The sequence below is a fragment of the Phacochoerus africanus genome, chromosome 2 (genome assembly GCF_016906955.1).
Source record: "Phacochoerus africanus isolate WHEZ1 chromosome 2, ROS_Pafr_v1, whole genome shotgun sequence".
Lineage (NCBI taxonomy): Eukaryota > Metazoa > Chordata > Mammalia > Artiodactyla > Suidae > Phacochoerus > Phacochoerus africanus.
Genome location: NC_062545.1, coordinates 2,500,895 through 2,515,190, shown reverse-complemented (window position 1 = coordinate 2,515,190; position 14,296 = coordinate 2,500,895). Strand labels below are relative to the sequence as shown.

The 14,296-nt window shown below is 58.5% G+C and overlaps 1 protein-coding gene across 6 annotated transcripts in view; it reads right to left on the bottom strand.

Annotated features, from left to right (window-relative positions):
* The window catches only part of RPS6KA2 (ribosomal protein S6 kinase A2), a 318,051-nt gene that overhangs the window by 21,036 nt on the left and 282,719 nt on the right, over positions 1–14,296 (bottom strand). For all 6 annotated transcript variants that reach the window (XM_047769754.1, XM_047769756.1, XM_047769757.1 and 3 more), the window contains 3 exons: positions 8,949–9,051; positions 4,342–4,472; positions 2,866–2,991 (listed from right to left, as the gene is read on the bottom strand). In XM_047769754.1, coding sequence (XP_047625710.1) covers positions 2,866–2,991; positions 4,342–4,472; positions 8,949–9,051 — 360 coding nt within the window. The remainder of the gene's footprint in view (positions 1–2,865; positions 2,992–4,341; positions 4,473–8,948; positions 9,052–14,296) is intronic.

Here is a 14,296-nt window from a genome sequence, read left to right as displayed (position 1 = left end):
GGACCTGACCAGGGCCGGCCGGCCGCCTGCCTCTGTCCCTGCTTCCAGCCCCGGGCCACTGGAGAAGCCCAGGTTCACCGTCAGATCTCCCAGGAGCTCCTTCTGTCTAATGGGAGACTCAAGTCTGCCCTTGTCTTCGGAAGCAGCCCCCCAGGCTGGTGGTGGGAGGCGGGACGGTCCGGGGCTGGGACGGGACACAACACCTGCCTGCTGCTTTCAGTTAAAGGAAGACAGAAACGGAGTCGGCGGTGAACTGCCGAAGGTCACGGCGACGGAGGGGGCCTCGGAGACGAGAGGAGGCGCGTGGAAAGGAAGCCGTAACGCACCCTCTGCGTCCATCAAAGGCTCTGTGCTTCCTTTACACAACCGCATGAGAAGCTTTTGTTTTTATTTCAGGTTTAGGTCTTGTGACGTAACGTGATCAGACACGTATTCTAGACAGCACCAACCTGCACAAAAGGGGTCTTCTTGGGGCGCAGCAGGTTAAGGATCTGGTGTTGTCACCGAAGCAGCTCTGGTTGCTGCTGTGGCGCGGGTTCGATCCCTGGCCCAGGAATGTCTGTTTGCCTCAGGCAGCACGTGGCTTGTTTCAGAAGCTGCATCATGGAACCACAGCTGCGTGGGGCCTGGGACCCCCACTGCGTGCCTGTGCCAATGGAGGGAATGGGAGAACTGTCACCCCTCATACCCCCAGCTCTGTGGCTGGAGGCCTGACCTTCTGGAGCTAAGGGCCGGCCCCGCCGTCCTCTCAGAAGCCAGCTCAGGTCCCTGTGCCATCGCAGCAAGGGTGGTCTGGCCCTGCACGGAGCGTGGGGGGCGCTGTGATCTTGGTCAGGTTACCTCCTGCTGCCGAAACAGCAAAAGCAGAGGCTCAGCCTCACCCCAGGATGCCGGCGGCTGCAATTTACATACACAAGACACCCCATTATCCCCAGAAGTTCCCACCGTGGGGTCTGGTCTTGGGGGTCCAGCTCTAAGCCACTTGCTGACACAGCTGGATTCAGACGGAGTCCTTCTGTGAGGGCTGGCGTGGGGACGTTTGGGACAGCATACCATCGCCTTTGTCACTGGGGACTTATTTTCAGAAACCCCCCGGAATCAGGCTGTTTTCTAGACGGGCACCTGGGTCGCTGAGCTCACCCGACCACGGATGCATGGTTTTTGCCGCGACTGCTTCTAGGATCGACGCTGCTCACCCGGTAACGGTCTAAAGAAGTTCTGTGAGAAATGCCCCATGCAGAGGGAATTCTAAAAAGCCCCGTAAAAGCTTAGGAAGCATGTGAAATACACTTAAAGTAAAACCGAAATTCTCTCGCCCGAGGCGGAACACGGGTCTCCTCTCCATCATCGGCCGTCTGGACGCAAGAGCAGCCTCCACTCGGGCTCCCCTCAAACGCTCCCGAGGATGTGGGGCAATCAGAGTCCTGGGTGCCCCGAGAGCTGAAACCCCTCAGACCCCCTGCGACACGGCCGGGTCTCGGCCCGGGGTCCCTGCGGTCCTCACAGGGCGGGGCCCTCGCTGCGGCCTCAGCCCCCCTCTTCCAGGAATTTAAAATCGAGCCACGCTTCCTTCCTTCAGACGTCCTTTATGGTCCAAGACTCTGGGAGGCTGATGCCCGTGGCTCAGCAGAACTCACGAATAGAGTCTTCCTCCAATTTAAACTCTTTAAGGAATTCAAGATAGAGTTGTCAAAAAGTCATAAATTCCCACCCAAACCAAACCGAGGGGGCTGCGTGGTTTTGGCTGGTGTCTTTTTTGACAGAGCTGAGCGTTTCCTCGGGCGAGAAGCCCCGGGCAGGCGTCCCCGAGGAACGGTGCTGTTCCCGAGCATCTGCTTCCACGAGGCGGCGTGCGGCGCCGGGGGAGGCAGAACGAGGCCATCGAGTCGTGGTCGGGGCCGTGCACGGTGTCCTCAGGCCTCGGGAAAGTCTCAGAGGGTGGGACCACTGCTTCCCCCCTGGCCGCCGCTGCCTGCCCAAGAGAGCCCACGTGCCCTGAGACGTTCTCTGCAGAGCAGGGCAGTGTCGTGCGCTACAGACGCGGCTGGGATAAGCCGGGACCATCTGGCCCCCACGACACCGCAGGCTGGACCCGGCTCCTCGAGAGCGTCCAGGTCAGCTGCCTGGGCAGGTGGCGGACGGACCATCTCTTGCTCTCTTGTAGGGAGAATGTACAATTTTTGATCTTTACAAAATTAGACTGTGGTTTTAGCAGTTCGCCAACCCGAAAACTCAAGAAACTGGTACGCTGGATTTCCAGATCAAGTATTTAATTCCGCAACAAGCACAGACGCCAAAGGCAGGATGGAGACGGTGCAGAGTTGGGGTGACAGTAACCGCCATGCTTTACTGTTTCTGATGACTGAGGGACAACGACTAGCTTAAGTTTTCACAAATAAAACCAGTGGGCGCTGCTATTTCCTTCTCTGATTTGATTTGGGGACGGGAGCGCTCGCCCTCCCCTCCTCCCCTCTGTCCCGCCTCCTCCGCCAAACGCCATGACTGTCCCACCTCCGCTGGGGACTCTGCTCAGGGCCCGAAGCCCTTGGTCCCGGGTGTTTGACGCATAAAGTTACTAAGGACGGTCCGTACCTACGTGTTGGCTAGAACAGAAGATATTCGTGACTTGCCAAATAGTTTTTTCTCTTTACAGCTGCACCTGCAGCATACGGGACTGAACCCGCATCATCACGGAGACAATGTCGGGTTCTTAACCCCCTGAGCCACAAGGGGAACTCCCGCGAAACAGTTTGGTAGCAGGCGACCTAACATCAGAGACGGGCGAGCGGAGGGTGTGGGGGAGGCTGGACGTGCGGCTGGGGCCGGGGCAGCTGCACACGCGCCGGCCCCGCACGGTGCGCTTACCTTCACGGCGTACTCGGCGTCCGTGGCTTTGTGCACACAGCGCTTACACACGGAGTAGGAGCCCACGCCAATGTCCTCCTTGATCTCGTAGCCGTCGGTGAAGTGGATGTTGTTCCCGTGTAACTGCTGCAGAGGGAGCGGGCGGAGAGCGCCGTCAGGGGCCTCGTGCAGACGCTCAGCCACAAGCGCCCCGACCGCAGGTGCAAAGGGGGCCCCCGTCTGCGCACGCAGGGAGCCGGGGCCAGGAGGCAGGGGGCCTCCCACTGTGGTCGCAAGCTCGTTAGTGATGGTTCCAGATCCACCCAGCTTCCCCGTCCCTTGGCCAGGACCCCTGTTCCCGTCACCCTGGACCTGCCCGTTTCCCCAAAGATCCGAGTGGGAATCTGGAAGTGAGAGGGCCCCACCCCCAGAGCCGTCAGTGTGAGGCTCTGACCGTGTGCAGAGCGGGGGTCTGGATTCAACCTCGGATTGGGAGTCTGACCCCATGGTGCCCCTCGCTGCCCAGCTAACCATCGCTACCTCTCAGGGTGTAGACAAAGTCCCCAGCACGGGGTACACCGCCACAGCATGTGCCCACTGTAGTTATACTTTGAGCGCTGCACTCATGGCACATGGAAGTTCCCAGGCTAGGGGTTGAATCAGAGCTACAGCTGCCGGCCTACACCACAGCCATTTGGGATCTGAGCTGTGTCTGCGACCTACACCATAGCTCATGGCAACCCAGATCCTAAACTCACTGAACAAGGCCAGGGATTGAACCCGTGTCCTCATGGACACTAGTCAGGTTTGCTTCCACTGTGCCACAGTGGGAACGCCCACGTGTCCACTTGAGACACGCCGTGTCTCCCCAAAGGCCTGGGGAGAGGAATCTGGGAATCCAGCACCGTCCACTGCGTCCTGACCCGGTTCTCAAAGGAAAGCTGGTCCTGAACCTTTCTGAAATTCGATACAGCGCATCTGCTCACGTTGATAAGGTGGAAAACGCCCCATGAAGATGGCTCCTGCTCTGACCTCCCACAGACCACCTCCCCCACGGGACCTGGCCCCCCCAACCCAACTGCTGTAGGTGCTGGCTCGGCTCGGCACCGCAGGGGCCCGGGTGTGACCCGAGGGGGCTCCGGGCACAGACATGCCAAGGCGATGCTCTTCTGAGGACTCTTTCCGTCTTTGGGACTAATGTGAAGCATGGTTCAGGTCCCCATGGCAAACCCTCAATGGCCCCGGGGGGCGGGGGGAGGACTTCGTGAGGGCAGGGCTCCCCACCTGGGCTGAGAAGGCTCAGTCCACAGACCCCACAGGGGCAGCACCTCCTTGCCCTGGCTGGATGGGGGCAAATGGAGTTGGGCTGCACCATGGGGAACCACCTGCTGATGGAGGACCACCTGTGTGATGGGGTCCCACCTGCTGATGGGGGACCACCTGCGTGACGGGGAATCACCTGCGTGACGGGGAGTCACCTGCACAGCAGGGGGTTACCTGCACGATGGGGTGAACTGTGGCTTTGTGCAGATCTTGCTGCGAGGGCTCCTGGACCAGGCTGGAGGCCACAAAACTGAATCCTCTAAACAGATGATGAGCGTTGGCACTGGGGGGGACGCCAGGTGAGTCTGCGGGAACAACAGGAGAGTCAACCTTCCAGGAGGAGCTGGGCGGCTATGTGGTGTGGTAACCCTGTGGGCGTGTGGCAGTGTGTATGGGAGGTGTGTGTGCACCTGCGGGGTGTGTGTGTGTGTGGTGTGTGTACGTGTATATCTGCACGGTGTGTGTGTGTGTGCGCAGTGTGTGAGACGATGTGTGTGCACATGTGCACCTGCGTGGTGTGTGTGTGTGTGTTGTGTGTATGAGATGTGCGGTGTGTGTTGGAAACAGAGGTAAAATGAAGACAAGACACTGAGCCACATGAAACCACCCTTGATTTTGGGTGGTGCCCGCGCTTTGACACATGGCGGAAACACCTAGAAGAAAACCTCAGGATGATCCCTGATCACACCTTACTAAGAACCACTGCCCTCTGCCCCGCCCACTCCAGACGGAGCCCAGAGCCACCAGCAACCTCAGGGTGAGCTGCCGCTCCTGGGCCAGGGCACAGAGGCCACTCTGAGTTTCTGGTTTAAGTGCGCACAGGGACGCTGCCCCGGGAACGGTGACTCTGCCCCCTGCCCCAGGTGCACGGAGCTTGTGGGCAGCACAGAGGGTGCTCTGCTCCTGAGGACACTTGGGATGGGCTGACTCCTCCAGGCTCTGTCGACCTGGTGGGAACCTTGGCTGCTACGAGACGGTCCCATGTCAAGCCCATCACTGGGGAAAACAGAGGATAAAAGGTGGGTGGAGAGAGAGTATCTGCCTCGTAGATAACTGACCAGGGGCCAAACGCCCTATCGTGGAGAGAGTTCCCGGGGACCAATGAGAGAAGACGGCGGGGTAAGCTGCTTTAAAATCGGCCAGGGGATGGCTTCTGTGTCTTGGCTATTGTAAACAGTGCTGCAATGAACCCAGGGGTGCATGTGTCTTTTCAAATGAGAGTTTTCTTTGGATAGGTACATGGAAGCAACCTGAATGTCCATTGACAGGGGAGTGGATAAAGGTGTGGTACATATATACAATGGAATATTACTCAACCATAAAAAAGAATGAACTAATGCCATTTGTAGCAACATGGATGTATCTAGAAACTATCCTACTCAGTGAAGTTAGACAGTGAAAGACAAACATCATATGATATCACTTACAGGTGGAATCTAAAAAAAGGATGCAAATGAACTTATTTGCAGAACAGAAATAGACTCCCAGACTCTGAAAAACCTATGGTTACCAAAGGGGTCAGGTGGCGGGGGTGGGAGAGAGGGACCGTGGGTGTGGGATGGGCACGTGCACCCTGAGGTCTATATGCAAGGACTGGCCAACGGGGACCTACTGTCTATTCCGTGATGGTGTATGTGGGAAAAGAACCTGAGAGAGAATGGAACAAATTCGGCCAGGAGACGCTGCTTTTCAGCTCAACAGTAAAAGGAACGAAAGACCTGGGTCGATGAGAGGAGACTGAACACTGAGGACAGCCAACCCTTGCTGGTCCCAGGGGTGACGTCTGACTCGGGCAATGCGTTTGCTGGGCTTTTCTTCTTAGACTGGTGCCTCCTGCCTGGCAGCTCGCTCTGAGCGCGTCAGCCAGGAACGGCCACCAGCTTTAGCAGCAGCTTACGTTTAAAAAGAAAGACTTTTAAGCCCACTACAAAAAGTTCTGACAGTTCGCCCCAGTCTGACACGGGATGTGGATTATCTGCTGTTTCGGAATCACGTTCTCTAACGGCTGGGTGCTCAGCTCACGGGCTTAGAAAATTCCACTCTTACAAATACACAAATACAGGGAGGGTGACTTTTCTGTGTCTTCACACCTCAATGACAAGCTCCTCGAGGGCACACGGTGTCATGCGGTAAGCTAGCGCTAAGTACAGCGGACTGGAGCATTCCCGATGGTCGGGAATGACAGAGCCATTTCTGGGGAGCACGCAAAGGCATCGTGTCCAATTACATTTTCCTTTGGTTCGTCACGAAATAGAACTGAATTCTCTGTGCACACAAGGGTTCTGAGGGGCTGAAAAAAGCCTGCAACCACACAGGCCAGCTACGTCGGAGTTTGAATTCCTCATGGATACTACAGAAAGCACGCACTGCTGAATAATTTCGAGCTGACTGTGTTAGCCTTTTCTTCCCGGCAGCACAAACATGAATTCATTTCGGTGTTTTAAACACGGGGTTCCAAACGCTGGAACCCTCTCGAAACATGCACAGAGGCCATGAGAACACCCATCACAGGATTCTGTGTCGGGTCAGTCATTCTGTGTCCCTGACCTTCAGGTGAACCTCAGGAGGCGCAGCCAGGGTGGGAGCCCCCATCCTGCCCCCTCGTCCCAGCCTCTGAAGCTTTGACTGTGAATCGGGTCAATCTTGTCCACGGTAACCACTGGCCCCGACACACAGGATTGGGTGAGAACACGGTCTATGGAGACAGATAACTCCGCAGCATCTGGGATTCTCCACTCAGCCGCACGTAACCTTGGCTCATCGCGTGACATGTGGGGGGCAGCCGAGAACACGGCCTGCTGGAGAGAGCAGCCCCAACTCCCCTCCTCCTCGCAGCCTCCTTCGGTCTCGCAGCAGCGGGGCCGCCTAAATGGTGACAGCTGTCACCCCTGGGCTCTGCCCGTAGGACAGTCTTGGCTGCCTCTGGGGACTGCGGGAGGCCCGGAAGGGTGAGCATCTGTGTCTCGACCCCTGACGGACGGCACCCAGGAACCGCCTCCCTCCCGGTTCTGGAGCCCCGGCCACGTGGGTCAGGTGCTGCCCCAGGCGCAGGGAAGCCCCCCGACCCTCGGAGCCTGCCCAGGGCTCACGCCCTTGACGTGCTCCCTGCAGGGTGGGAAATGGGCTCTCCCTCAGCCTGAGGCCAGAGGGCACCGGGTGGAGTCTGTCCCAACTGAACCCGCTTTTGCCATTTCTGTATCCACTGTACACACTCTGCTCTGTGGTTATCTTATCTATTTATTTGCTTTTTAGGGCCATACCCGTGGCATATAGAGGTGTTGGAGCCACAGCAATGCCGCATCCGAGCTGTGACCTATACCACAATTCATGGCAACGCCGGATCCTTAACCCACTGTGCGAGGCCAGGGATCGAACCCACGTCCTCATGGATGCTAGTCGGGTTCATAACCCGCTAAGCCACGACAGGAACTCCCAATCTTTTAGAAATCATAGAAACTTCCAGATTCCACAACAGTGAGAAAAGCATGGGAAGCCCTCATGCACCCATCACACAGCCCCAACCCAGCTGCCAGCTGGCTGAGCTTCCTCTGCCGCTCTCTGCAGAAGGAGCTTGTTCATATTCTTCAAACAAAACCGCCACCTTTGCGGTGATGAACTGAACTCTGTCCCGAAAATTCACACGCCGAAGCCCCACATGCCTGGGCTGGGAGCCGGGGTCTCTGGGAGGTAATTAAGGTCCAACGAGGTGAGAAGGGCGGCCCTGGTTCAGTGACCGAAGTCTTCATAAGAAGAGGAAGAGACCCCAGGCCCCTCTCTCCATGTGGAGACACCGAGAAGGCGCCATCCGAGAGCCCGGAAGAGAACTCTTTCCAGAAGCCAAGGTAAATGTCTGTAGCTGGAGCCACTCAGCCTGTGGTATTTTGTGATGGCCGCCTGGGCAGACTGAGACAATTATTTCTAAAAGGTCAGCATTAACTTATTAATATCACAAAATGACAACTTTTAAAGCAAGCTGGCCAGTTCTGACTGAATCTGATAGCCCGCAGGAGTAATTTAAGACATAGCATAGAAGCAAAATCCCCAAGTCCACCTGCTGGGCTGAGAGCCAGCAGCCAATGCAACAGGTGTTTGGTGTTTGGCAAGAATAAGATCCACATTCAGGCATTTACAGACCTACCAACAGTCTCCCCTCCCATAACACCTCTCCTCTTAAATGAGGGATTTTCACTGTCTCGAGCTTGCCCGTGTGTGTCCCTCGGACGATGGGTGTGGGGGAGGGCTTGTCACTGGATTGGCAATGCAGAACGAGAGGCGGCAGGAGGTGGGGGACCTACAGAACATCTGGGAGGTTCCCAACTGGGCATCACCTGGGGGTCAACAGAGCAGCGGTTCTTTTTTTGTTTTTAAGGCTGCACGCACAGCACATGGAAGTTACAGGGCCGGGGACTGAATGATGCAAGCAGCAGCTTTGACTGATGCCACAGCTACAGCAGCACCGGATCCTTTAACCCTCTGTGTTGGGCTGGGACTCGAACCTGTGCTTCTGCAGGGATCTGAGCCACCGCAGTTGGATTCTTAACCCACGGCGCCAGAGCAGAAACTCTGAGAAGTGGTTCTATCACAGGAGCCTTTACGACCGAGCAGAGGAGCAGGAACCGCACACAGAACTGAGGGTTATTTTCCATGGACGTGCCCTTGACCACGGGGCTTCCCGGCCCTCGGAGGCCTGTCCCTACCTTGCCAGGTCGGAGGACCCGCTACTGTTGGGAAGAACCACAGGTCCCACGCCCCCCCCCCGCCCCCACCGAACATGCACACACCTGTGGGCGTCCTGGTGGTGAACTCGGGGTCGAAGTGGAAGGTGTCCTCCGGCCTGCCCACCGCCGGCTTGAAGGGCGGCTTGATCTCCTTCCTGTACAGCTTCTGTGGGGAGGCAGACGGGCGCTGAGGAGCACGCGGAGGGACGGTGTCTGCGCCACCTGCCCAGCGGCCCCCTCAGAGCGCCCGTGGGTTCGGGAGCATACGTCACACATGCCACCTGCTGTAGGTGACACAGACTATACTCACGAGTTCTACGAAGAGACAGCAAAGCCTAGTTCAAGGGAGAAGGGTTGGGGAGGGCTATGTATTCTTGATTTGGGGGCGATGGTTTTCAACCTTTTTTGGGAAGAAGACTCTTCTTCAAGTGAAATCTGACGGGACAGCCACGCCCTGGCCACACCCCAGGTGACAGCAGGAAGAGCCCTGCTCCTTGGCACCATCCTCCTGCCCTGGTGACCCCGGAGGCAGTGTCTGGACCCTGATGCCCTGCTGGCACACAGAGCCTATCCTGGTCTCCCTCACTCCCCACCCCTAGTCTCTGCACGTCCCTGGGGCACCTGTTCCAGCTGTCACCAGGTTAGGGTGTCCAGACCCCTCGCTCAGACCAAGGCGCTGGGTCATGCTTTTGGGTTCTTTTGGGTTATTTTACGCAGTTTGTGTGCTTTAGCAGGCCCATCGGAGCACCTGTCAGAGAACTGGCCACACTGGGGGTTTGAACCCATTTCACTGGTTCTGCCTTGGATGGGATGTGGAGGCCGTGGCCTCATGCCTGTTGTTTCAGCCTCTCAGGCTCTGCAGGGGCTCATTCATTCTCTTCGGATGACTGCACTTAAGGAACAACACAGAGGCGTTTGGAACCGGGTGGGGCCAAGAGGTGGATGCTGAGGTGGGGGTGGGAGGAGGGGAGGGGCAGCCCAGAGCCTGGGACGCCTGTCTGAGGAGGTGGGCGTCAGGAGAGGCTGCATCCGGGTGACACCAGGTGCAGGCCGAGGAGCGTCCCCCCCGGGTGCGTTGGGAACAGGGTGGGGGGCACTGGGATCAGCCAGATCACCCTGGAAACAAGCAGTGTCACTTGTGGGGCTGCACACTTGGCCGTGGGTAGCAGGGCTTGGAAACCAGGGGGACTTCTGGCTGCAAGCAGTCAGCACGCATTTCCCCAACCCTGCCTGACCAGAGGGGTCCCACCCTTGGGCTGGAAACACCAAGCCCGGGACCTTTTCGGAGCTCCTGTTTCACCAGGTCTGGAGTCACGGACAATGCCACCCCCCACCCCCCGCCCCCGCGCCAGTCGCAAGTCCGGGAAGCGGACGCAGTGACTTGCTAAAATTTGCTCTCCATTTCTCAGCAACGTGCAAAAGCAGACTCATCACTGATTTCATAGATGAGGCTGAGACTAGGTGGGCTGTCTGGGTTCAGGGTGAACAAGGGGCAGACGGAGGAGGGCCTGGGTTTCCACACTTCCGTCACAGCAGAGACCCCGCCCGGAGCACACGCTTCCAGAAGGCGCTGTCGGAACAGTCGCGCTGACCCGTGGCCTAGGCGTGGGTTTGAGGCGCTTGGGGAACGTGAACTTGCTTCCAGGCTGTGACGTCCACTGCTGTGCACAAGTTCAAAAGGAGAACGCAGGGCGGGGCAGGCCGTGGAGGACCCTCAGGTTGACGAGAAGCGCCACCCTCCCGACCCAGAGGGCCCTGGGTCTCCGGAACGGATCCTCCCGCACCGATGGAAAGAAAGCGGGGTCTCGTGACCAGATTCTCCAGGCGTCACCCTCACGGTGTTCGTTCCAGGATCTGAGGATGACACAAGCTGTGGCAGCGCTGGAACGGATGTCACACCACGCGCATCCAGGCCGGGGCGCTCTGAGCAGGTGCACTTGGATTCTATTTATACCGCAAAGACCTTCAGGTGATCAGGGAAGGGCAGAGGACGTGAAATAAAAATAGCAGCTGGTAATGAAGACATGACTGACTCCACTGTGGGGTCGCAGACCTAACATCTGTTTTCGCAGGCACTTTTGGCTCGAGGCGTTTCAATGTTAACGCGCTCCACTTACACAAAGGGCACAGCTAGAGAGGACGCCTGAAACAGCAGGGCAGACACAAGGCAGAGAAGAGGCAGGGCGGAGACAGCACGGGAGGGGGGGCAGGAAGCGTTTACACGATCGAGCCCTGTGGGCGGCTCCGGGGTGTCTGGTCTGCGCCCCCACGGGGGACCCCACCCTAAGCAGTTCCAGCCCCAGGAGCTGGATTTACACAACCCCTGAGCCAAAGGGCGATTATGTTTGAACAAAGACACCTGTCGGCTCCTTGAGCGAGTGAGCCCTCCTGGTGTATTAGCCCAGGATGGATGGACAGACACCTTCCAGGTGGGCGGGGAAGGGGCCCAGGTACCGTGAGACACTGAACACGGCTGGCAGCACCCAGGACCCAGACCTCCGTGGGCCACCTCGGTGCACGAGCTCCGTGCAGCCTGAGGCCCGAGGGGTTGAGGACTAGAGGAAGAACACAAGCCCAGGCTCCCAGCGCGAGGGACAGCAACCGAGCCGCGAGCAGTCGCAGTTGCAGGAAGGTCGTGGCTGACAGAGCCCCGTTCCCGCCGCGCGGGGGCCTGGCTGCGTTGCCGAGCTTCCTCCTCCGGGCTCAGGGCCCCAGGTGGGCGACTTGCTTTGGGTTTGTGCTAATCCTGTGCTCTCGGTCTCGCTCCAGCCGGGCTGCCTGTCACCGTCTGCAGAGGCGTCCTGGCTACGATCCACCTGGAACTTCACTGCTCCCGCCCGGGGAGCGCGCCTCCAGGGAGAATCCCCTGGCCGACGCTGACCGCAGGGCTCGGGGGTCAAGGTGCCTGGAAGAGCGGGTCGCGCTGGGCGGCCACCCCCATGGGAGCGTCTGCGGACTCTGTTCCGGCAGGAACCCAAGAGCCCCAGAGAAGTGTCGGATGACAGGCGCTTCCTTTCAAAACCCAACAACTTCTGCTGTTGGTCTGGGGTCACAGACGGAGGTGGACGTGAAACCATATCCTCGAACTTTCCCAGGCTGGATCCTGAGGCCACCTCTGGCGCCGAGTCGGCCAATCATTCTGAGCGCCTGCCGGGTGGCCAGAAGGCCTCTTGGTTTTAATGGTTTTTGCACGTGGGTCTCTTTCCACCGTGGCTTCCAGGTGTCTAAGCTGCTGGAAATGGAACAGCACATCTGGACAAACGGATCCCATCACCCCCGGGACCCGCTGATGCCGTCCTAAAGCCTGGGCCTGGGCTGGCCTGCTGTGGGACCGGAGCTGAGGTTGGCCAGGATGCAGCGGCCCCTGCGTGGCTGCCAGCTCGGACGGGGGTCAGACAGGGTGACTGGGAAGGGCCCGAGCCGCTGGAGTGGGGCTGCAGTCCCGGGAGGCCTTCGCTGGGACAACCCGCCTCGTCCCAGCCCTGTCCCCGCCTCTGCTTGTCAACCTCCCTCCACCTCTGTGCGTCGGCCTGTCTGACGGGACACCCTCTGCACACCCCTCTGGGCTGGACGACAGCGCTCCTGCACGGCGGACACCCCTGGACTTGAAGCAGCTCGAGGACAGTTCTTGTCATGTACTTATCTTTTTAAACTGAAGCATAGTTGATTTAAAGTGTAGAGGCAGTTTCTACTACACAGCATAGCGGCCCAGTCATACGTGTATATATATATATATATATATGCATATATTCACACGCTTCTTCTCATATGCTCTTCCATCACCGTCTATCCCGAGACTGGATCTCATTCCCTGGCTGCACAGCAGGACCTCGCTGCTGATCCATCCTAAATGTCATAGTTTGCATCCACCAACCCCAGACTCCCGGTCCCTCCCACACCCTCCTCGTTCCCCCCGGGCAGTTGTGTCTTTCCATCACTAAATCCTGGGCACCTGCTCACCTTGACATGAGCGAGCACCAAGCAGTCATTAAATAAATCAATCCGCACAAACGTGGTATTTCAGCACTGCCCCGCCCCACCCTCATTGAGAGCGAGGGACGCAACGAGGTCCCTCTGTTCCTCTGTCCCTGCCTGACCGTCCTCTGGCAAACATGGAAATGACAACAGGCCAGCTCCTCTGAATGCGCCAGAGGGCCTCTCTCAAAAAGCAGACCAAAAAAGGAAATGAAACAAAAGCGAAAAGCCACAAAAGGAACTTCCCAACCTCAATTCGCGTCTGACTGCTTTGACATAATGCAGAAGTCACCTTTTTGGCACAGGAATCCGGGACTTTGCCCCGAGCACAGAGCCAGGCCCACCGTGCGCCAGAGCCCCCCTGACTGGCGGGCATCTCGGCCAAGCTCTGAGATGGTGGAGGAAGGGGGGCTCCCGCGGGCTCCTGCTCAGAGCTCCCGCAGACCTGGGCCTTATGCACGCAGGCTTGTGTCCCAGGCCTTTGAGCCTTGTGAAAATTCCACGCACCTCACGAAGCTGATGTGGCCCCTTGCGACAGGCCAGCTCTGGCTCAGGTGAGCGGCTCCACAGCGCCTGCCTACAGCCTCCCAGCCAGGCCCTGGCATTGAGGGGTGTGGCCATGGGGGCCCCTTCCTCCCCCGGGACACCCCCCTGCTGGCCCCTTCCCAGCACAGCCCCCACGAGCACCGCCGTCCCGTGTTCCCAGGCATCTTCCGTCGCCACCGAGAGTCTGCAGACTTCTCTCTCCTCTTCCTTGGAATGAGGCCGGACCTTGTGCAAGTTCTAGAACCAGGTTTCAACGTCCCCACACTCCCAGTCCGAGTGCACCCTGGGGCGCCAGCAGAGATCGGGGCTGGGCGCTGGGGGGAGCGAGGTTGGGAAGCTTTGCGAACGGTGGTTTGATTTGGCGCTTGTGCTAAAACCTTCAGAGGTAAGACCTGGGCGGGTGGGGCGTCCCCCTGCCTGAGCCAAGGTGCCGCCCGCTCCCAGAAACCGATGGGGCCCCCACTCTGCGGGGAGTGGGTAGGCAGACATAGACACTGCCCTGTTATAAAACATCTGAATTTTGCAAAGACGCTGTCCACATCCTCTGAGGTTCATCTGCAAGCTCGGGAAGAGGAAGCCCCAAATGTAACTGGTGTCGACCTAACAGAAAGTACCAAAGGACGCGGCGCCGGGGCGGCCTGCCTTCCTCTGCAGCCCCAGCCACTGGGACACGCGCTCCCTGCCCCTCAGAGCTGCACCCAGGGGCTGGCCCCAGGGTCAGGGAGAAGTGAGGTTCGGGAAGTGAAGCGGGTGGCTGGGAGAGCTGGACACGGGGTCCTCCCGGGGGAGGGGCTGCAGTTCATCAGCTGACAGCGTAGGCTGGGGACCTCAAAACTGACCAGATCCCTCAGGCCCCTGAGCCCCTGCGCCAGGCCTGAGCCCAGCCTTGC